This window comes from Sceloporus occidentalis, unplaced genomic scaffold, assembly GCF_023333645.1.
Source record: "Sceloporus occidentalis isolate IW3139 unplaced genomic scaffold, rSceOcc1.0.p SCAF_7, whole genome shotgun sequence".
Taxonomy (NCBI): Eukaryota; Metazoa; Chordata; class Lepidosauria; order Squamata; family Phrynosomatidae; genus Sceloporus; species Sceloporus occidentalis.
Window position 1 is genome coordinate 58,632,304 of NW_028316987.1, and position 22,644 is coordinate 58,654,947.

Below are 22,644 nucleotides of genomic sequence, written 5' to 3' on the forward strand. Positions count from 1 at the left end.
TTTTTAGCCAGGCCATCTACCTTGCGTGCTTCTCGGTCTATGGGAGATGTGGCCTGTTTGTGGGCGACGTTGAGTTGAGCTCCCTCCACAATAGCCGAATTTTGGCGAGGATGGTTGGAGAGCCAAGGACAGCTTGCTGGGGAAACCCTATACAGGGTCTCAATCTTTCTGGAGGAGCTCGCCAATGAGGTTGGAGCATCCCAGGACCTCTTTATAAGAGTCTCCAAAGACGGGAGGAGTGGAATCGAAGGAGGAGTTGGGACTCGACCATGGACCCGACGCTCCACAGGGTCTCTTGTGGTGTCCTCCGGATACTGCAACTCGATGTCCAGGGCCCTGGACATCTTAATGATGTGTTCATTGAAAGTCCTCAGATCGTCGGTTGGGGAAGCCAGCTCGGGACGGTGCATGTCCTGGGGTGAGTCTTGTGGGGACAAGTCGTCATCCGAGAATTCCTCCGAGGAAGGAACTATGTCCGGCTCCGACTCCGAAACCGAATGGTCACGGGATGGAGGTCTTTCTGGGTGATCCCTGGGCCTAGGCTGGCGAGGTGTAGCAGTCACCGTCACTGTAGGCGTAGTATTGGAGGGCCCCGGCTCCGGATCCGACCGTCTCGGTCTGGGAGGTCTTGGTACCGGTGTTTCGGCGACCTGGGGGCAAGTTGCTTGAGCATGACGCTTGGCTTTGAATCTTTTGAAGGCAACCTCCTTGGAAACTGCCACATAGTAGTTACCAGACTCGGAGTCGTAGAAAAAATCTTCTTCGACCCTCTCCTCCTCTGAGGGAATCTCCAACGGTTGGACTGGCATTGGAGTAGGAGAATGATGTCGAGCTGGGGAGCGATGTCGGTCTGGTGAACGATCGCGACCTTGGGTCCCCACAGGGACGGCAGAGAGGTCTTCCAAACTCGGGTCATCCCGGTCCGGTGATCGCCTCTTTTGGGCCGGTTTCGACGCCTGATGGTCAGGCGATCGGTGCCTCTTTGAAGTTGAGAACTTATCACGGTGCTTGGAACCTTTCTTCAGAGAAGAGGAGTCCTGCACCTTGGATGACTTGGGCTTGGGTACCTCAGGAGTCTTGGGCTTCTTCCTCGGCGGCAATGGTGAGTCTGGAGAAAAGAAGGGGTTGACCTGAAGGTCAGTGATGGAGGTCACTCCGGAAGTGGTGCCGTTGAATGAGCCATCGCCCTTTGCGGGAGTGGAGGGAACAGATCTTGAGGTCGAAGCCCTCAGCTCAGCCGGCGCCATGTTGGAATCAGTCCTCGGCCTCATGTCCTTGGACTTCGATTCTTTGTCGGCCCTCTTAGATGTCTTGGGCGGCTTCGAGCCCGAAGTCGCCGGATGGTCCGACGATTTAGACTTCGAAGATGAAGTCGGATCGACTGGCGGCATCTTGGTTTGCTCCATCAAACCAGAGTCCTCGGTACCTGACGGTTTGCGAGGGCGCTTGGAGGACTTGTCGGTGGCTCTGGACCGGTCTGGGTCACGGGCCACATGGGAAACTGAACCTTGAACAGCCGGAGGAGCCGAGGAAGCACTCGCTGGGCTGTCCCGAGTCACAGGAGCCGCCCCAGAAGCGGAGGCCGACGGAGCCAAGGCCGGTCGTGAATCGTCCCCCCGAACCTTGCCCTGGGCGATAGCTGAGGTAAGTCTGGACTCACGATTTTTCCTCGCTTGTGAAGTCATGGAACGGCAGAGAGGGCATGACTTCACATCATGATCCTTTCCAAGACACAGCAGGCAGGATGAGTGTGGGTCTTGTACTGGGACCTTGCCCCCGCAAACGTCGCACTTCTTGAACGGAGGCGACATCAGGAACCGAAGCGAACAGATCCGAAGGGAAGAGCAAAGCGTAATCCAAAACAGTCCGTAGGTCAAGCGAAGGAGAAGTCAGCAAAGTCGAAAAAACAGTCCAAATTGAAGCCAGAGATCCAAAACGAGAGAGATAGAGAGCGAAGTTCCAATAGCACCAACGTGGCGGAAAAAAGGAACTGGGGAAAGAGCGGGAAGGCAGGGGCCTTATAAAGGGTGGGCGGAGTTACCGCCAAAAAGTTGCCTTTAAGTTGCAAAGTGTACTTTGCCCAGAGATTCTAGAAGTTCCGAGCAGCACTGCGCAGGCGCAGTAAAACCCATTTGTATGATTCGCAGAGACCACGAAGAAGAAACAGAAAAAAAAAATCTTCTTTTTTTACACTTAGTTCACCCACTCCCAGAAGCCAATCCAGGGACTCCCTAAGAGTCTATAGTGTACAAGCTAAAAACCACTGATGTAGATGGTTTCTGGATCTTCAGCCAAGAACTGAAAGCTTCTTTACACCTTCAAAAAAAGATTCTAAACTAAAGGTCAGGCCACCGGGACCCTCCTCAGTGAAACTGGATTTCTACTTTGAATATCCCAGCCCGATTATTAGAGCTGATAGGAAATGTCTTATGGCAGTATCTAATGGCCCACAGATACTCCATTCCTGCTCTTAGATGATATAACAAGAAGCTTCTAAAGCAGCCATCAGAACCCCCCAGCCACCATGCTGCAGTTTCTGAAAGCTAAGCTTAGATGAATGGTGACTTCAAACTTGAAGACTAGGGCTGGAAAAATTCCTAGGTGGTTAAACAATCAAGCAGCCAAACATTTGATACTGGCATCTAGGAACCTGGAATATGTTTTTCAACTTAGAACCAGGACATGCACATCTTGACGATAAAACACTGACATCTGAAGACTGAAAAGCTTTCCTGCTTAGTTAGCAGCTGGCTCTTCGCAACAGTTTAAAAAAACAAACTAGAAAGTATACCTTTAGGAGAACTTTTTGCCCTTGAACTTCAGAGCAAATCACAGGACGCTTTGTGCTCAGCTCTTTCATTGGTTCAGCATCTAAAAAATCACGTTCCAAACTGACCGTAAGAAGCCCTCCTGAGTTCTGCAGAAAACAGAGATCACACTAATTGTCTTTAAAATCCCACCACTGCACAAGCATAACCTTGTATAGATCACAGAACTAAATCACGTTAACCATACAGAATAAATAAATGAGGCATGGGCCCATAATAAGAGGTTGCAGGGTATCATAAAGATAAACACTCCACTTGAAAAACCCAGTGGGACCCAAAACCAGCAAATCATTAGACAGAACCTGAAATGTTGGTCTCACTGAAAAACTAACTCTGAATTTTCATGACATGGAAGGTACTGAAGCAGAGACCACAGTTAACCCTTGAGAACTGTGAAGGTTAAGTTCTGAGATCCCCCTCGCCCCCCCCCCCCACAGGGAGATTAAATAATTATGACCCATGTTATTAAATGGCAGTGAAGTGAATGTCTGCATTCACAACACCATCATTTAATAATATGGGGCATGATGATCTCCAAATAATCTAATTGGCTGATCTGAAGCCAGTGGATTAAAAGAGACAACTGTAAATTTGTAAATATCTGACTTTTGTTTATTATGTTATTTTATTGTTGCTATATACAGGTAAACCTCAGTAAACAAAGGAGATGATCCTAGGGTTTATTCCTTTAACCAAATATTTGCTACCAGGGGCAGAATTAACATGAAAAAAAATAGGAATAGATTCTTACATCACAAAAAAAGAAGAGCAATAGGTTCAGCATGTTTCAGCAAACTTTTTATCCAAAATTAACAATATGCACATGTGAAATGAAGCCTTGAAAAACAAAAACACTGAAAACCTTTACGAGATCCATTGAAAACTTCTTGCAAAATATGTCCGAGGGTTATTTCTTTTCTTTTTTTGAAATTTCACCAGCCTCTATCTTTTTTTCTGATTTCCATTTTCGTGTCCCAACTTATAGATCTAGGGTTTGGTTTGGTTTTTAACATGCTTGGGTAGCTAATGAGATAGTCTTATTTGTTTCCCCATTTCCCCTCTATTTTGCTGTACATACATGCTTAGTAAGGGATTCTGGAAGCAGCTGCTGTTTATCTTGCCTGTTTTAAGCAAGTATACACAACAACAGTAGGATTGGCTAGGCTGCAATAAAACTTGTCCAGGTCAACCCAACACAGAAAGTCTATATTTCTCCAGCCCTCTTTCCTTAGTACCAGTGCTACTAAAAAAAATATTTCCACTAGTCTGAGGACAAGGGGGAAGAGAAGGGCTGAATGGGCATGAAGTAACTTTGTAAACAAGAGGTTTTTTTTGTCAGAGCCTTTGAGCCTTATCACATTAAAAACAAACCAGGCAGGCAAATGGAGAAAAGTGCATTTATCTTTCTGTCTCTGCATGATGTTGAAGTGCTTTCATTCTCTTCCAGTTGTAAAAGCATGGGAGAGGGTTGTAAAAATGTCATAAAAGTGTCCCTTCGCCAAGCTGAAAAAAATCCATTTGGCAAAAAGGATATTTTTACCACTCTCTTTATGACTGGAAGAAAATGAAAATGTTTCAGTGTCATGTGGAGACAGAATGATAAACACGTTTCTCTCCATTTGCCTGCTGGGTTTGTTTTTAACGCGATAAGGTTTTTTGTTAACCGAGGTATACCTGTACTCTGAACAGGGTTTTCCTGTTCAGAGGGATTTTGCTATTGCCTTCCTCTGTGGCTGAGAATATGAGACTGGCTCCGCTGCACATTGAATTTACATGACTGGTGTGAAATTTGGTTTCCCAGAGTCCTATTCCAGCATTCAATACACTATGCCATGTTGGCCTTCATTATTTACATAGGTAAATTCGGTAAATGAAAAGTAAATAAATTCTAATTATGTACTAAGTAGAATGCATTTCCAAACCTTTCCCTGATACGCGGAAAATGGCCTCAATTCCAGGGTTGCTATATCATAAGAAGGGATGTTTTTGGATAAGGAAGGACATTTTCCCCAAATGAGTACTCAAGAAATTCACCATATAGAAAAATGATGAGAGTATTTGTGCTTTGCTGTTGCTTCATGACAGTGTCAACCTCTCCATCCAAAAACATACTCTACAACTGGGATAGACAATTACAAAGAGTAATCCCCGCCCCCCAACCTGCTATGGGCTGCATCCTTTATGCACACCCAAATACATCCTTTCTTTCTTTAGAATCCCTCTCAAAATGGTGACCAAAAGTTTTGTTGCCATTTTGAACGGGGCTCTGATGAAAAAGTGGTATTTGGGATGGCAGAAAATCTTTCTGTGCTATTTCTGGGTGAAAACTGCCGGAAGTGATCACAGGCCACACATTCCCTACTTCCAGCTCTAGAATATTATAATGCAGGCTTCCTTGATCTGGTGATTTCCAAATGATTTGGACGATGACTCTCATTTTTGCCATTTAATTTAAATTTTAGGCTTTTTTCTAAATGATTTGGGAAGAGGGCTCTGCTTAGTATGAAAAAAAAACTTTAATTTGAAGTGGTGTATTTCAGTGCCAAGTTATAACCCCTCATTTCTACTTTAATATACAGTACAACTGTGCTACTTTCCAAACGTTGTTGGAATGCAATTTCCAGGCCTAGCCAGCACAACCAATGGTAAGAAATACTGGGAGGTGCAGTTTAAAAACAACTAGAGAACTACACAATTCCCATCCTTAGTTTAAAATATTCTAGCTTTTAAAGAGGCAAAGCATGCTTCAGAAGATGTGGCACACCAATACTATGATTGCGTTTGCAAAGCCTCGGACTCACACATTTCCTGCAAAAGGCCAAGGAGTTAGGTGGGAGTAAGTTTCTACAACTCCCACCTTGCTGTTGGCACAAAGCCTTGATTTTAACACAAAGATTAGCCAACTGCTAAATAAGCCATGTACAAACCTGGATTATTCAGCTGGCTGTTCAGCAACTGACTATGATCTGTATTAAGTCACTATTCCTAGTTCAGACATAACAACTAGTTAAAAACTGCAGAAACTAAATAGCCACAAAAGAGGAAGAGACAAAGGATTGAGGAGTACAAGATTTTCAGAGAGTTATCCAGATAGCAGTATATCCTGTCTTACTGTCATATGCAAAAGAGGCCTATGTGATATTGAAAGGTGTTACTGAATAAATAAAGCTTGCCATTTCATCCATTTTGTCTAGCAGGGTGTCTGTTCAAGTTTTGCTGATACCAAATTGAAGATCAATTCTCAACAAAAGGGCTAACAAGCAAAATGCTAAAAATGACTGATGTTTTACAAGGCATTATGGAAGGCAATGGTGGAGGTTTAGAAAAATGAAGAAAAATGAGACAAGGGCTTATAAATTTTGAGATGCGAATGTAATTCTGCACTTCAAATACTGTAAATCTGAGTAGCAATTTGGCCTAGTGAGAAACAAAGACAGGAAGATGAGAAACATTCAGGAAACAGTCTAACAACAAAAATATTAATCAATTATAAATATTTTATTATGTATAAATAATTAATTCAAGACTAAATAATAAGTATTAAAACTAATTAATAATTGTCACAGTAAATTGTATAATAATATCTGGTATTATTAGATAATTGTATTCCTGCTTAATTTTATATTTTGGCAACCATAACAAAACAGTCAGACATTTCCTCACTTTTTACCTCCCAGAAACAAAACATACCATATATTTGAGAATTCCAGCCTTGGGATGAAGAAGTGGCAGCTCAGGGAACCATGTCCGCACCAGATGATGAAGTGTCTCCTAAATGAGAGAAAATTTTTCCAGTACTCAACTCCGCATGAAAACAACACATAGCGATAGACTAACCGATGTTTACTCTGTGGTGCTTCATGTTGAATTTATGATCCAGACATGAAAGAACAAGAAATCGTAGATAACTAGTCTCCTCTTCACTTTGTATCACTGAATTAAAACCTATTCCCTAATGCCAAACATTTAGAGGTGGAAGTCAGAGATAGCTATGATTGCTTTCAGGGTGCCCTCCAGGAGCCAGGCCCGTGGGAAGGGCTTGCCTGCAACCATATGGGGAGTGCTGCAGGCCAGATTTGTCTTTTCCCCTCCCTTGATGATTTACACCTACCTATACATTAGCCCCCACTAATGGCTTCATTTTTTCAGTGATGGGACTGCATGTTCCTGTGAGGCAAGAGGCTATGCTGACATAAGCAATACTATTGGTGTGGTCGCCCATGTCAGACAGGCTTTTCCAGAAGAACCAGACTAAATGTGCCAAACAGCTATGTGGCAGCAGAGGATCTGTCAGAGAAAATGGCAGTGATACCATAGCTAACACGTGTTAGTACTGTACTGTGCATGGTAAACCTCCTTTTGAATATCTTTTACCACAAGGATACTATGATGAGACAATTCAAAAGTGAAACAAGAGATCATAAAGATGATGAAACTCCAGTGTCAGATGGAATGAATTGAGCTACTGGGGTAGAGCAGAGGATAATTAGGAGCAGTACTGTGCCTAATAATGCAACTAGACTCAAACCAAAAGGATGTTCAGCTGTTGATGTGCTCAGAGAGGAAAGAAAAGTCTGAAACTGCATAACATATATTACAGGAACATGGAAAGTGAGAAGCATAAATCAGGGGAGGACAGACATAAGTAAAATAAGAAATGGAATGTATAAACAATGCAATATTTGGGATGAGCAAGCTAAAGTGGACAGCAATGGGACATTTTGGGTCAGATAACTATATACTGTTTTACTCAGGAAATGAAAAAGTCAGAAGAAATGGGGCAGCATTTATTGTGAGGACAGATGTAGGAAAAGCAGTCAAAGGATATAAATTTGTAAAATAATTTGACCAAATCATGTCCTTCAGGGAAAACCCATCCATATAACCTTAATCCATGTTTATGTTCCAACTAAAGTGGATGAAGGAGAATTGAAAGATTCTGTGCTGGAGTCCAGGAAGAAATACATCAAACACCAAAACAGTAGTTCTTGTTAACCATTGGCAACTGGAATGCAACAAAGTAGAATCAAAGATTGTAAGAAAACTTGGCCTAGGATCAAAAAATGAAAGAGACCACCTGACTGAATTCTGCAAGGCCAACAGCTTGTTCATCACAAACACATTCTTCAAAAAAAACCTAAGAAGTGATGTACACACAGACATCACTTGATGGCCAGACAGATAACATAATTGGAAGCAGAAAATGGAGACACTCCATTCTTTCTTGAAAAACAAGACCTGGAGCATATTGTGACTCAGACCATATAAAAATATAAAAAATTAGAATAAAACTAAAGAAGAACAGTAAACCAGCCATCATGCCAAAACTCAACCTGAAGAATATCTCCATAGAATTTAAAGATAATGTAAAAAATAGATTTGCATTATCAAGCCTAATTGAGCAGGAGCCAAAACTCTGGACTGAAGCCAGGGTCACAGTCAGGAATGAATTTGGGGGAGGAGGGGGGCATATCTGTAGCCAAAAAGAAAAAGTAGTCTCAACAGATGGCAGATTAATTTTTTTAGGCAGTTAAGGTAAGATGAAATGCAAAAATAAAAGGTTACAGAAATAAATTGGGGCTGCGGAGCTCCAGACCTGCACAAAAAACAGAAAAAATACCTAGGGGCATGCTGGGTAAGACATGACAGAGGGAGGGCTGGGTTAAGGGAGAGGACAGGAAAAAGGCGCAATCGTGCAAAGGAAAGAAGTGCAGTAGTGGCTGCTCCTCAATCGGTATGTTCCGTTTTATTTTTGCAGCAGGAAAGAGACGAGAAAGGGGTTAGTGTGGTAATCTCCTAGGATTTGGAAGGGCAACTAGCGCAGCTAGTTCCTATGAAGGAACTAGACAAAATTCTCAAGTATCAAAATATATAATTGAATTCGAAAGTGAGGATTGTCAATTTCCAATTTCTATGTCTTGTTGTGAAAGTTGGACAGTGAAGAAGGCAAAAAGGGGAAAAATCAACTCATTTGAAATGTGGTGCTGGAACAGAGTTCTATGGATATTGTGGATTACTAAAAAGACAAATAAATGGGTCCTAAAGCAAATCAAGTCTGAACTCTTCCTAGAAGCCAAGATGACTAAACTGAGACTGTTGTCATCTGGACATACCATGTGAAGACATGACTCACTAGAAAACACAATATGAGTTAATGCTTGTAGGTAGAAGGCAGCAGGAAAAGAGGAATATTGAATTCCAGATGAATAGACAGCCACAGCCCTGAATCTGTAAGACCTAAGCAGAGTTCAGGTGACTCTCATTCATGGGCTTACCACAAGCTGAAGCCAATTTGATGGCAGCTAACAACAACAACAACAACAACAACATTACTATCAATGATTCAAAGAAAATACATCCACATTTTAAGAATACTTACATATTCGTCTTGTTCCTTGCATATTTCCTGAAAGATACCATTTCGCAGTGCAGTGATTTCCTCTTTTATTTTTGCCATTTTAGACTCATGGTAATCATCGGACTGAAGGTAGAAATTTTAAAAATTATTACCTCTGAGAATTAATGACACCTTCATATTAAATAATATAACCTATTATTAAACATGAATGCAAATTATAAGCAAGACTGTTTTCTGCTGCTCCAGAAAACAGGACATGGAACAATGGATGCAAGATTCCATTCCACCTCAACATTAGGAGGAAAGTTCTGATTCCACTGTGGAACACACTCCCTCGGAGAGTGGTGGAGTCTCCTCCTTTGGCGGTCTTTAAAGAGAGGCTGGATGGCCATCTGTCAGGGGTGCATTGATTGTGAGTTCCTGCATGGCAGGGGGTTGGACTGGATAACAACTTCCAGACTCCCCCAGCCATCATTGCCTGGGAGTTCTGGGAGTTGGAATACAAAAAGTATCTTTCCTGAGTTTTTGTAAAGCATATACAACTTGAAGACAGAACCTGGATATTTTTAAGGAGAATGAACATACAGACATGCTGAGATCCAGAATGTCATTCTACCTCTGCTGAGTTATAGAATGGTTCAGTGTGCCATTATATTCATCCTTTTTTATAAGTAACTTTCCAACCTCTGCTAGCTAGTTGTCCACCCAGAATGAAAACAGCTCAGAAAAGACATTTCATTATACAATACTGCTAAGTTAACACAAGACAAGAATGGCACATAAAAATGATTCAGATGCCTGTACTACTACAATCGAGATGACAACTTGAGCTCTTTAGAGAATGAAATTGCTGTGAATTTTTATTGCTCTGAGCTTGTGTCTCTCGTATTTTACAAAACTATTCCCCTTACTAAACTTACCAGATCTATGGTTAGATTTAAAGAATGAAACAAAGTCATGGAGAATAAGGTTATTAGTCATGATGGCTATATACTGTCTCTGGAAGCTTCTGGATATTAGTTGCTGAAGAACAATAGTGGGAGAGGTCTACTTTCCCTATGTCCAGCTTACAGACTTCCCAGAAGCATCTGCAAAACTGCCCAGGGAAATAGGAAACTGGGCTAGAGAAGTCTTCAGTCTTGTCTAGCAGGGTGAGAACTCCAATCTAGAAATCTCATTGGATTCCTTGCTGAGTACTTGCATAGCCCTGCAGTACTTCATCCCAATTCATCTAGCATCTATACTCCCTCTATTCATGACACATAATTTCCCATGTGTTAAACCACCAATTCATCTCAAGTCTGCAGCAACTACGCCTGCAGCATTTCAGAGACTCAAGACACCTCAACTCCTATTTGCTACATCTCACGGGCTCCGTGTGGATAGTAAAACAATGTAGAAAACCTAAGTTTTAATTTTGTAGTTCTATTACCCATGAAACATGTAAAAATGTATACTTCTACTTCCTGTTGTTGATATTTCATACTCACTACCACCACCACCCCCACCACCCCCACACACATTTCCCTTGGCTCCAGTTTGAAAAATACTGTGCCCAATTTAAATATTTTTTATGCATCTGCTTTCTTGTTTGCTTTTTTTTTCCTTTTTCTTGTTCGGATTGTGTGTGTGTGTTTCATATTTTATTTAATCAGGTTTTCCTCAGACTATTGACTGCATAGGAATTATATTTTCCTTAAGGAAAGATTTGTCAGATGCCAGGCAATAACCACTTTTTCCATTTAGACACCCATTTATTCTCTTAAATAGTGGAAAAGTTATTCTTCTTAAGCAGTGAGTTGTCAAAGAATCAAAATATTTCCCATACTTCTTCCAAGTTGTTCTTTTCTACCAGCTTCCATCTCAGCTGAGCCTTTATGTTTTTCATTTTATTCTTAATCCGTAACAAGTTGTCAATGTTAGGACTTGTATCCAGCCATCCCACAATCTGTTTTTTGAACTAAAAAGAACAAGTTTAGACAGTTCAGAGCAAATAAATAAAATGAGGGAAACTTTTTTCAGTTTTTAAAAAATCTTCTAAACAAAAATATAGTAGCACTGTAGTATTATAATCCATTAAAATCAAATTTTGTCCTTATTCAAGTAGTCCCATTGAAATTAATGCAGCTTGTTAGTTACAACTTAAATCTCACTGATTTCAATGGGTCTGATCCAGATAAGATTAAACTGGATTTATCCTTAGTTTTTTAGGGTCCTTTTTTACTATATAATAGTAGCACTACAATTCCACTGTTACTTCTATGGCAACATCCAAAGGAATTCTAGGCCTTGTAGTTTGGTGAGGATCTAAAACTCTCTCGCTAAGAATTCTAAATACCCCTCCCTAAACTGCAAATCCCCCAATTCCATAGGATGGGACCATAATAGTTGAAGTCAAATCACAGTGCTATAACTGTGTAGTGAGAAAGGACCCCTAGACAGTAGTAGTAATGATCATTGCAGACAATGATAACTCAATACCTAGTTTACAAGATTTCATCCATGTCACACTACATAGGTAATTAGAAAATATTTGCTTTATTTCCCAAAGGCAAAATCAGAGAGAATACAGTATATCTAAAAACATCTTCGTGAATTAAGTTTCAAAATATGGTTTGCTTTATTTCTGAGCAGCTGACAAATAAGCAAACAGACAAACTGACCTCAACACTGTCGAGATATCTGTGATAGACAGTATTTAATAGTTTCTCTTCTTGGTGGATCTTATGCATAACCTCATTGTACACATTTAAGATTATTTTTCTGTCTGCTTCATTTGGCTCCTAAATGGAATGGCACACAGAGGGACAGATAATGTTATCTATAAATGCACAAAGTGGGCTGATTTAAACACCTAAAGATATGAAGTTCATTCTTAAGGAAAAGCTTATGACAGTTTATCTATTTTTATTTTCCAAGAACAGGTAGTAAAAACATCTCAATTCTTAAAGTGGACAGTTTTTGTGAGAGAGGAAACCATCACCTGTTCAAAACACCTTTTTTTTTTTGCAAGAAATGGGAAGGTTTTTCTTCTTAAAGCCTCCAGGTGATGAGATTGACCCATAAAGCCCCACCACCACCATTTAAGTACCCATGCACACACTTTTAGGGGCCTGTTACAGACAGCCAAAATAAAGCTGCTTTGAGTCACAGTGGAGGTATGGTGTTTCAATGATGTATGTGTCCTAAGAGTCCAGAAGCCACACCAAAGCCACACTCTGGTCCTTAGGGATGGAGTGTGGCTTTGGTGCAAATTCTGGACTCTAAGGACGCATGCATCATTGAAACACCATACCTCCACTGTGACTCGAAGCAGCTTTATTTTGGCTGTCTGTAACAGGCCTAAAACAAACAAACATGGAGGCAATTTTCTAGTCTCTTCCGTTTTCTCCAGAAAATGGTTGCTACCACCAACAAGAAGTTGGGGTGGAAAGAAACAGCCTGTAGAACCCCTGCAGTTGCCATTTCCTGCCCACATTAAGCCAAAATGCACACCAATGATCATTTAAGCTTGTCTTAATCATACAGTACTTCTTAGTGGGGAAATTTAATGCAGTAAATCCTGGACAAAACTGCTTCTTACATGAATGCAAAATTTTCCAACATTAATACAGTAGGTGTTCTGGCCAAAAAAAATGAAGCCATCTGTTGGGTATGCTTTGACTGAGATTTCCTGCATGGCAGGGGGTTGCACTGGATGGCCCTTGTGGTCTCTTTCAACTCTACGATTCTATGATTCTAAGCCGAGAAGACCTTTTCTTTCAAAATATGAGAACAAACTTACAGTAAGATAAAGGTCCAGCTCTTGAGAAATATCCATCTCGGTCTTCTTGAGAACTTCATCCACACTGACAGCAACATCCTCATATTTCAAATTCGGGCTCATGTTAAAGAACTTTAAAGGCAAAGAGGCAACAGTAAAAGAAGGGTTCTCTCTACAAATATTAGAGAGAATTGCTCAACCACCTCAGTTCATTTCTATGGGTCACTTGCTTAAGAGCAATGAATGATGCCCAACAGTACATTCCTATGCTGTTCACTACATTCAATTCTGTCAATGAAGCACCTGATCAATGGAGCCAACTCTGTGACACAGGGTTCTTTGAGGAAGCCACAACAGCTAAACTTGTTTCAAAGAGTTTCTGATCTAGGTTAAATCAGCTGCAATGGTGTATCCAGTACAAAATCACCAACAAGCTTCGTCTGGTGTGCTGAGATACTTGAAAAGCTCAGTGCTCTAATCTGTCACAGCTCTCATCTCCTTACTAAACAGTTATTCTAAAAACACAAATCATTTTAGAGCTACAGGTTAAGTAATAGGTAGTACTTTCATTTAGCAATCTTAATTACAATGTGAGTTACAGCTGCAAAGGAATATATTGTGTTTATAGCCTCTAACTGTTCAAGAACTGGAGAATGCAGAAACTGCATTGACCATATACTCTTTGAGGATGTTACTGCAGTTTGTTCTGTTGTCCAGGGATTGTAGAACACATTCTGGCCTCTGCTATCAGCCAAGGGATCTAAGCTCCCAAGTAAGTCATACCATCCATGCCTTCCAGGAAGGACACCACGGAAAGGGGTGAGAGGAATGAGACAATGAGTGGAATATTGTAACTCACTATAATATATATATATATAGAGAGAGAGAGAGAGAGAGAGAGAGAAAATAAAAATGGAGTACCAAGATATTCTGCTACTAGTCAAATGCTACCGAGCAAAGAGTGTAATAGGACCTTCCTATATCATCAAACTGAAGGTGATGAAAGAATGTTCTGATCAGCTGCCTCAATGTGTAAAGCTGCATCATAGGAATGGTATGTTCTCACTTCATGTGTCAAGTTCCTAGAAAGCTTCCAAGAATGACCTCAAATCTAAGGTATCAAGTAGGCAATCTGAAAAGCAGCTCAAGAAAAACTGTGATACACACATTCCCATGTAAATATTACCAATTAAATACACTCACAAACCAACCTGCATGGTCTTCATAGATGAATGTCATATACATTCAACTATAAGTGGATCTCATAGATAAGTCAATAGCAGGTTTTAAACTCAAAATTAAGGAATTTGCTATGATCTGTGGATAAGTCAATGGTAACATTTCAAGGCATGTAAAAAGGGATATAAAAGGTTACTTTTTTCATTGTCGCCAGCTACAAAATTACTGGATGCTTTTGTACAGTGGAACCTCGCCATACGCGGGGGATCCATTCCGGATCCCGCCGCGTATGGCGATTTCCGCCTATGCTCGAGCCCCATTGTAAACAATGGGGCTCGTGCACGGCAGCGCGGAGGTGCGTGCGGCGCAACGGGCACGCGTGCCCATTCAATTGAATGGGACGCGCCGCCCCTTCCGCGCGCCGCGGCTTGAACACATATGCTCAAGGCCGCGTATGGCGCGCCCGCCTATGGCAAGGTTCCACTGTATATTCAATTACTTTCAGTCTGAATGAAGCCACGTAAGAAGTTCTCGTTTTCTTTTGATAACTCCATTTGCTGATGGTACGAAGTTCATGGTGCTTCTGAGATTGGGGCAGATACCTGAGATACCTGAGATACCTCAACCCCTCACCCCAGTGGCCCAACCTGGGGTGATTGCACTGGATGGGTTTTCAGGGGGCCTCCAGGGATCTTGTGCTCCTGAGGGTGTTGAGGGAACCAATGATCAAAAAGTAATGCAGTAAACTCCTCCTGAGGTGGCCCACTGAGCTCAGGGGAAAAGGAAGGAGGAAGCCAAGGCTGCCAAAAAGGCTCAAGCCAGTGGGGATCAGATTGCTGTCTTGCTTTCTGACTATGTGCTTCCTTAACCCACACCCCAGAAGCACAGGCTCTCCAAAGGTCTCTGAAAAAAATAAGCATTGATCAATGGATAAACTGATCCAGTTTTTCAGTGTTAGACTAAAATTTCTCAACTTATACTCCAGTACAGTGCACCTGCATTACATGAAAGCCACGCCAGATGGCTTGGCACGCTCCAGAGGGGGTAATGGCGCGCACGCACCGCAGGCACAAGCCACATTCTTTTGAATGGGGGTCAAGCATACATGGAATTTCCCTAATGTGGGGAGATCCGGAATGGATCCCCTGCGTAAGGAAAGGGCCCACCGTATATACGATACTCTAAGGTAGTGCATTTATACAATGCATTTAGTCAACCTATTTGTCCACTATCTGGAACATGTCAGTAGAAAACATAATGGGAAATGATGGGATTATATCAGACGTGGAACTTTAATTAGATTTAAAAACAATGACATCCACTAGGAAGGTTGCAGGGAAGCCTGTCCTGGCAGTTGAAGTAGAGTAATCCAGGCATGAGAGAATAGTAGCCAGCCCCTACAGACATTACCCTCCAATGCACCTTCATGCTACTGAATCAAAGGGCCCGTTCAGACAGGCCAAAATAAAGCTGCTTCAGGTCACTTTGGAGATATGCTGTTTAAATGACACACGCATCTTAAGAGGCCAAAAGATGTGCCAAAGCTGTGCTCCAGTCCTTAGGACTGGAGCACAGCTTTGGTGGGGCTTTTGGCTTCTTAGGACGCATGCATCTTTTAAACAGCATACCTACAAAGTGACCCGAAGCAGCTTTATTTTGGCCTATTTACAGGCTCACGGATACACTGGTTGCTGGGATTTTGAAAGACACAGCTACTTCAGTATAAAAAGAAGGAAGGAAAGGGGAGCTGTGTGGCACCTTTAGAACTAATTAATTATATCAGCATACATTTTTGTGTACTATAGCCGTCTTCAGAAGTATCTGCAAAGTTGCTTGTGAGTCATACATTTTATGCTAAAATGAATGGGTAATCTTTTAAACCTTTTTTTCTTTTTATACCAATTTCTGGGAAGAAAGTTGACTGGCTCACCCATTTCTCACAATCATCATATACTCTCTGGTTGAACATCCAAGTTCTCAAAGACTTTTCTAAGTCAGCAACCCCCATAACGCTCATTAATACAAGACTCTTGGCAGAAATGGGGTAATCACACCCTCCAAACTAATGGAACAAGGGGGCTGAAATATAGGAAGGGACATCTTTTGACCCTTCAGATGTTTTGGAATTGAATTCCAAGTAGCACTGACCAGCATAGGTATATTAAGGTATTTTGAGAGCTGTAATCCAAAATACATGGAATCCAACCCTGCTCTAATATAACTGAAGAGTGAATCAGTAACATACTGGTTCCACATTTTATTATACAAAATGGAATTCTTTTAGTAGAGTGGGCCTGCCATATCAGCAGGCTTCTGATCCACGATTCTGACTGCCCATGGATTGCCATGGCCCATATTATTCAATGGTGGCTATGAGATGCACACAAGCTGAAGCACATATGTTCACATCACTGCCACTGAATAATACAGGGTGCAACTGTCTGTGTGTTTTCTCATCCATGGGGGAGGGGGCAGAACCAAACCCCCATCAATATAGAAGGCCCATGATAATACAAGCCAAGATGCTTGCAGAGGCAAAGGGAACACAGCCAAGTCAAACCAGAAAATAACCAATTAGGAACCATGCAGGAAATCAGTTTCTTCCCAAGTACTATTTAAAAAGAATATGTTCAACAATTTCCAGTTCAGATATTCAGATTTATTTCAAAGGTCCTAAACACACAGTATAGTACTCTCACTGTACATTTCCTTTTTTTAATAAAAGCTATCACAATGAAAGGGGTGCATGGGGAAAGACTGTTGAATCCTTTCTTCTTACACTACAATCTCCATGCACATCTCCTCCCCAAATTGCACTAGGAGGGGGACAATCACTGGGTTCTAGGTATAAATATGTCCCCCTCTTTGTATCACTACTGTTTGGTGATGTCCTCATTTTTGTTTCTGTCCCATCATTTGATCCCACTCACCAAAGAGGCAAACTTTTGCCATCAGGGTGGTTTCTCCTACCACTGCTATAAAGACAGCAGCAGGGAACATTTACAGGGCCACATGTTTCCCTTGTGGTCCACAGCAGCTCCTGCTATCTTTCACAGCTGCCTTTGGATAAATCAAAGTACGCTGTGATTTCAAAGCATAGAGCTCCAAAATAACCTGCAGTTTGGCCCCCAAAATCATGTTGATAAATGCTGAGTTTTGTTTTCTTGTTTGAGACAACACAGACATTTTTACCTGAGTTATTTTGCTAAAACATGTCACAAGATTTTGCAAGGAAGCATCTGTGGCATTCCTGACCCGGCTGAATTCTTCCAGCTTCACGTTCTTCCACTCAAAGAACTTCTCAAATGCTTCATCAGAACTCTCTGCTTCATAATGAGCCTGACCACATGAAGCCTCCAAAGATCCCTGCAATCTCTACAAAATTTCAAAGGAAACACCATCAGGGTTGGGAAAGAAAAAGAGAAATAAATAAAGCAATGAAGGGAACAGTGCATAAAAAACCCTCTACGTATATTATAAAATGAAGCAGGTTATCTTGTTCATGGGAACCCCCAGGCATTCTCTAGCAGGGTTTAGATAATGAGCACCACCTCTTCCAAGTACAAAGTAGCAAATAAACCAGCAAGAAAACTCAGTTGACATACTGTAAAGGGTCCTTAAATCAAGGGCCTGGAATGAATTTCCAAAGGTGTGAAAAGATAGCAAAAGTAATGAAACCTAGCTATCCACTGAGCATAATATGGCTCGCAGAGGTTTCCTGTTTCCCCACCAAGGATACTGCGAAAGCCACTTCCATCCTTCAAGTTCCACCTACTGGTGCAAACAGATTGCCCATGCTCATCAAAATTGCTCATCTTTCAATTCTATGCAAAACAAAAAACAAACAAACAAACAAAACCTTGATATCAGAGGGACAAATGGCACAGAACATTTCTAATAATCAACTATACCCTAGACAGATGGGGAAAATACAGAGTAAGAGAAAACAGGCTAATCTGTGTCTTAAACTGACATATCCATAGGGTCTTTTGCATGAAACACTTTGGATAATAAGGACACAAAGCTGATTCGGAGTATGCAGAGAACAACTGTGCTTGATGCAGAAAATGCTGAGAAAGATCCTGAAGGACCTACCTGATGTCAAATGTTTCTTTAAAGGTGTTTAGAGTGGTTTCTCTAAAGGTGTAAGTGGTGTTTGTATACACTTTGTCTGAACTGCATGGAATCTCATGCTTCAAAAACAGGCATAACTTTACTTATCTGGTTAACCTACCTGCTACTGAGAAGACTGAATCCAAATTTATTCTGTGCTCTTGGTAAAAAGGTTACTCAAGTTAGCCACTTGACTAATCAAGAAAGAAACCATACAGTCTATGTAAGAGAAGTAAAATCTGTGGAGGTATGCACTTTTTGTTGCTAATTAATGGTAAATGTGTCATGCTAAGACCAAACATGTCTGTTTGATTTATATACAGATCACATCATACCAAAAGCAGGATTAAATTTAGAGGAAGGAGCTGTGAATACTAGGGGAATGATCATCAACAATTTAGGATATGCAGATTACACAATACTGCCAACATGCAACACAAAAGACTTGAAATGACTACTGATGAAAGTCAAGGAAGAAAGTGTAAAAGCAGAGTTACAGCTGAATATTAAGAAAACAAAAATAACAACCACATATGATTCACATAATTGTAAATGGATGGTGAAGACAATGAAATACTGTAAAGATTTTTGTGGCTCAATTATTAATAAAAATGGAAAATGCTGTCAAGAAATCAGAAGACCTACTAGGACTTGGAGAGGCTATGAAGAAACTAGATTAAGATCCTGGAGTGTAAAGATACAGCATTAAACACCAAAGTCAGGATCACTCAGGCTACAGTATTTTGAATTTCTATGTATAATTGTTAAAGCCGAGAAGTGAAGAAAGCTGACAGAAAGAAAAACTGCCCTTTGAAATGGGCAGAAGAGCACTCCTAGGGATACTAGGGACTGGCCAAAAAGCCAAATAAATGAGCCCAGAGCAAATTAAGCTTGAAGACTCACAAAAACCAAAATGAGTAAATTGAGCCTACTTATTTTGGACATATAGCTCAATGGTAGGCAGAGAAGGCTGATAATCTCACAAATCTACAGTTCCAGAACTAGCACAGTGGTTAAATGCTTGTACTGCAGGTACACACTCTCAAACCCATAAGGTTGTGAGTTCAATACCAGCCAGGGGATCCAGGTCAACTCAGTCAGGCATCCTTCCATAGGTGGCTAAAATGAATACCCAGCTTGTTGGGGGTAATTAGGTTACACTTTGTAAACTGCTTAGTACATGGGTAAGCTGTATAGACATGTACTTGCTATTGAGCCATGGCAGTAAATGCAGTGTCAAGTTGCATTATTTCTGCAGTGTAGCTGCATCCTCTGTGCTGCCTAGTCCTGACCAGTAAATTAACCAGTTAGGAAAGTCTTTTATTCAGTTACCTGCACTAACCTGATGCCCTCAAGATGTGATGGCCAATTGCTGTGCTAGCTGAAGTGTGACAGAAGCTGCACTTGAACACATCTGAAGACCACTTGTTTGGGGAATCCATCTCTCTTGGGTGAGAAGTTACCTTTCAGGGACTTGGGCAGGGGCATGGTGCTGAGCTGCAAAAAGGTGTTGGGGCTGTATGTGGCACAAAGACCACACTTTCTTTTACCCCTGCTCTAATGTGGCAAAGCAGGAAAAGAGGAACTAAAACACAGTGGGGTCAGGAATAATCCACATATACATGAATGCCAATAGACACAGAAGCTAGAAACTTGTTTCCACACTGATCTATTATTCGTTATGTGCCTAAAAGTCAACTATAACTTATGGCGACCCTATTCTAGAACTTTCTTGGAAAGCAGAGGTTTGCTGTTGGCTTGAGAATGATTTGCTCAAGGCTACGTAGTTGGTTTCCATGACTGAGTTTGAAACCCACTCTCTCCCCAAGTCCCAGTCCCAAGAATCTATGTAATCTCTAGATGTTATCTCTTCTGCCCTTTGAAATCCTATAGAGATCCTTTGAAATGCTATAAAGTGACTCTCATTTTCTTAGTTATATAAAGGTCACACTGGTTGTGGGATTCTGGAAACTGTAGCCCCCAACAGTGACTTTTCCAATATATTTCCATATATTTATGTATCTAACAGGTCCCTAAAAACTGAGTAAGGGTACAATATGTGTTAAAGCATTGATGGCGAACCTATGCCACGCATGCCGGAAGCGGCACTTAATGCCATTTCCTGGCCTCCAGCTGCCTCAGAGACAGAAAAAGGCATACCGTAGAAGGAGCACGTTTCTGGCTCCTCCTCGCAGCATTCTCCTGGCCTTCATCTGCCTCTCTGAGACAGCTAGAGGCCGGGGAAAGTGTGGGGAGAGGAGGAGTGACCGGCGCGTGCCAGTTGCTCCTCCCCAGGGACCTTTGCCGGCCTCCAACTGTCTCGGGAGAGACAGCTGGAGGCAGGCAAAGGTCCGTGGCAAGGAAGGCAGGGAGCCAAGTGTCCCCAAATGGGGCACTTGGAGGGCAGGGAAAGGTCCGTGGGGAGGGGGCGTGCCCATTCCTCTTCTTCCCTTTTTGCCTTTCCTCACCCCCAGAGGGCTCCAGAAAGGCCTTTGGGGTGAGGAAAGGTCCGGGAAAAGGAGGACTGGCACCGTGCCCATGGCTCCGCCCCCTCACGGCCCTTTGCTGACCCGACAGCTGGGTGCCAGTAAAAGGACGGGGAAGAAGCCTCACCCAGAGGGTGGAAGCTCCACCCGTGGAGGGTGGAAGCCCTGTCCCCTGGGCAGAAGCCCTGCCCCAGCACACAGTCCCATCCTGAGGTGGCAGAAAACCCCGCCCCTTGGCACGCGAACCTGACAAGGTTCGCCATCACTGTGTTAAAGTATGAGTTCCAGAAACATTTATATTTTCATTTGATATACATTTGCATCTGTAGTCAAACTTGGGGAAAATTTATTGATTTGAAAGAGAACTTTCCCAAATGCAAGAGTGAAGTCTCACTATCCCATCTTCTCCTCCTGATTTCTGGGAAAGTTTTACACCTTTACACAAAGAAGAATAAAATCAACATCAACATCAAAAAGTGTAAATGTGTTTTATGATGTGTATACATTTATATATTTTAAAGATGTTTTTAAAAGCATGCTAAAGTATTATTAAAGCAACAAGACAAATGTTAAAACATTTGTTGGAACTGTACATATTTTTGAGAAACCAAACACACTAGGAATTTGGATTCCTCTACAGAGGACAAAAATATGACACTTGCTGTCTCCAATCATGTTTGTATGCATCCCAATAGTAAATTCTGAAAAGTTTTAAAAGATCACAGAGTTCAGACACTCATTTTCAAAAGCTAATGGGAGACAGTTCTTTTCACAAAAAGATACATGAAGCTTACAACTAAATCTGCAGGCTCACAGCATCAGGAATATAGGACAACAGACCAGCATTATTTTCTTTCAAGAAACATTTATAAAAGATTGTAAAACAAGCTATAAAATCCACAACCAGGTCTGCCAGACAGCCTATGCCATTTGCTATAGCTCTCATGAGCATGGCCAAAATGCTCAGGCACATGAAAATGAACTTCACCCAAGGTCAGGGGGTTTCCCAGCAGACAATGGATCACTAATTTAATAGACACAAATCCTCATCCCATATTTTCCCACCCTGATGCCTTGCCATTCACCAACAGACCAACACACAGATTAACATATAAATCTCTTCCTCTCAACAAAGGGTCACACAGTATATATACCCCACACATCTTCATGCCATCATTCTCTAAAGATGCCAGCCACATATGCAGGCAAGACATCAGGAATAAATTCTTCTGCCTGGCACTGGGGTCAGTCTGGAAAGGAAACTCCAAAGAAGAGAAGTTTTCTGGATTTTTACTTTACAGACACAGAAAACTCCTCAGTTTGAATGATAACTGTAACTGGGCTGAAACATTGTAATTTTTCTTTCTATCAATTGAATGGGATGCGCCGCCCCTTGTGCGTGCCCCGCGGCTTGAGCGCGTAAGCTCAAGTCCACGTAAAGCACGCCGGCGTATGGCGCAGGTGCACTGTATATATTTTCCAATGTACCTTTTTAGGTTCATATTGGACAACTAACTACTTACCTTCACTGGATGTGCCCACATTTATTGCGATACCTTCTATGCTGTTATAACAGGTATATTTGTAATATGATTCATCTACAATATGGTCTCCATTATATTTCTTTGATAAATCACTGATATTATTATTTATTTTTTCAGCATTTCTAGACCACTGAAGAAGACTTAGTGTTGAAACGCGTTTGGTCCTATTTTTATTTTTATCTATTTTACACTTGTAATGGGCTTGTACTGTAATCCCTCCCATTTGTCTTTTTGGAGTTGTTGAATACTTTACTTGAACCTGCATTTTGTATGTCAAACATCTCCCTTCACTTTGTTCACTGGTTGGGATTTATAGTTTTTTAGCCTAGTACATATTGGTTTTATTAGCATTTGTATGTATTGGTTTGAGTAC

The 22,644-nt window shown here is 41.5% G+C and overlaps 1 protein-coding gene across 4 annotated transcripts in view; it reads right to left on the reverse strand.

The window, feature by feature from the left end:
• STK31 (serine/threonine kinase 31) overlaps window positions 1-22,644 on the reverse strand; it is a 63,845-nt gene that overhangs the window by 16,141 nt on the left and 25,060 nt on the right. For all 4 annotated transcript variants that reach the window (XM_089533072.1, XM_089533070.1, XM_089533071.1 and 1 more), the window contains exons 13-19: window positions 17,321-17,503; window positions 12,971-13,081; window positions 11,850-11,969; window positions 11,015-11,146; window positions 9,208-9,309; window positions 6,519-6,599; window positions 2,792-2,917 (exon numbers count right to left, since the gene is read on the reverse strand). In XM_089533072.1, coding sequence (XP_089389198.1) covers window positions 2,792-2,917; window positions 6,519-6,599; window positions 9,208-9,309; window positions 11,015-11,146; window positions 11,850-11,969; window positions 12,971-13,081; window positions 17,321-17,503 — 855 coding nt within the window. The remainder of the gene's footprint in view (window positions 1-2,791; window positions 2,918-6,518; window positions 6,600-9,207; window positions 9,310-11,014; window positions 11,147-11,849; window positions 11,970-12,970; window positions 13,082-17,320; window positions 17,504-22,644) is intronic.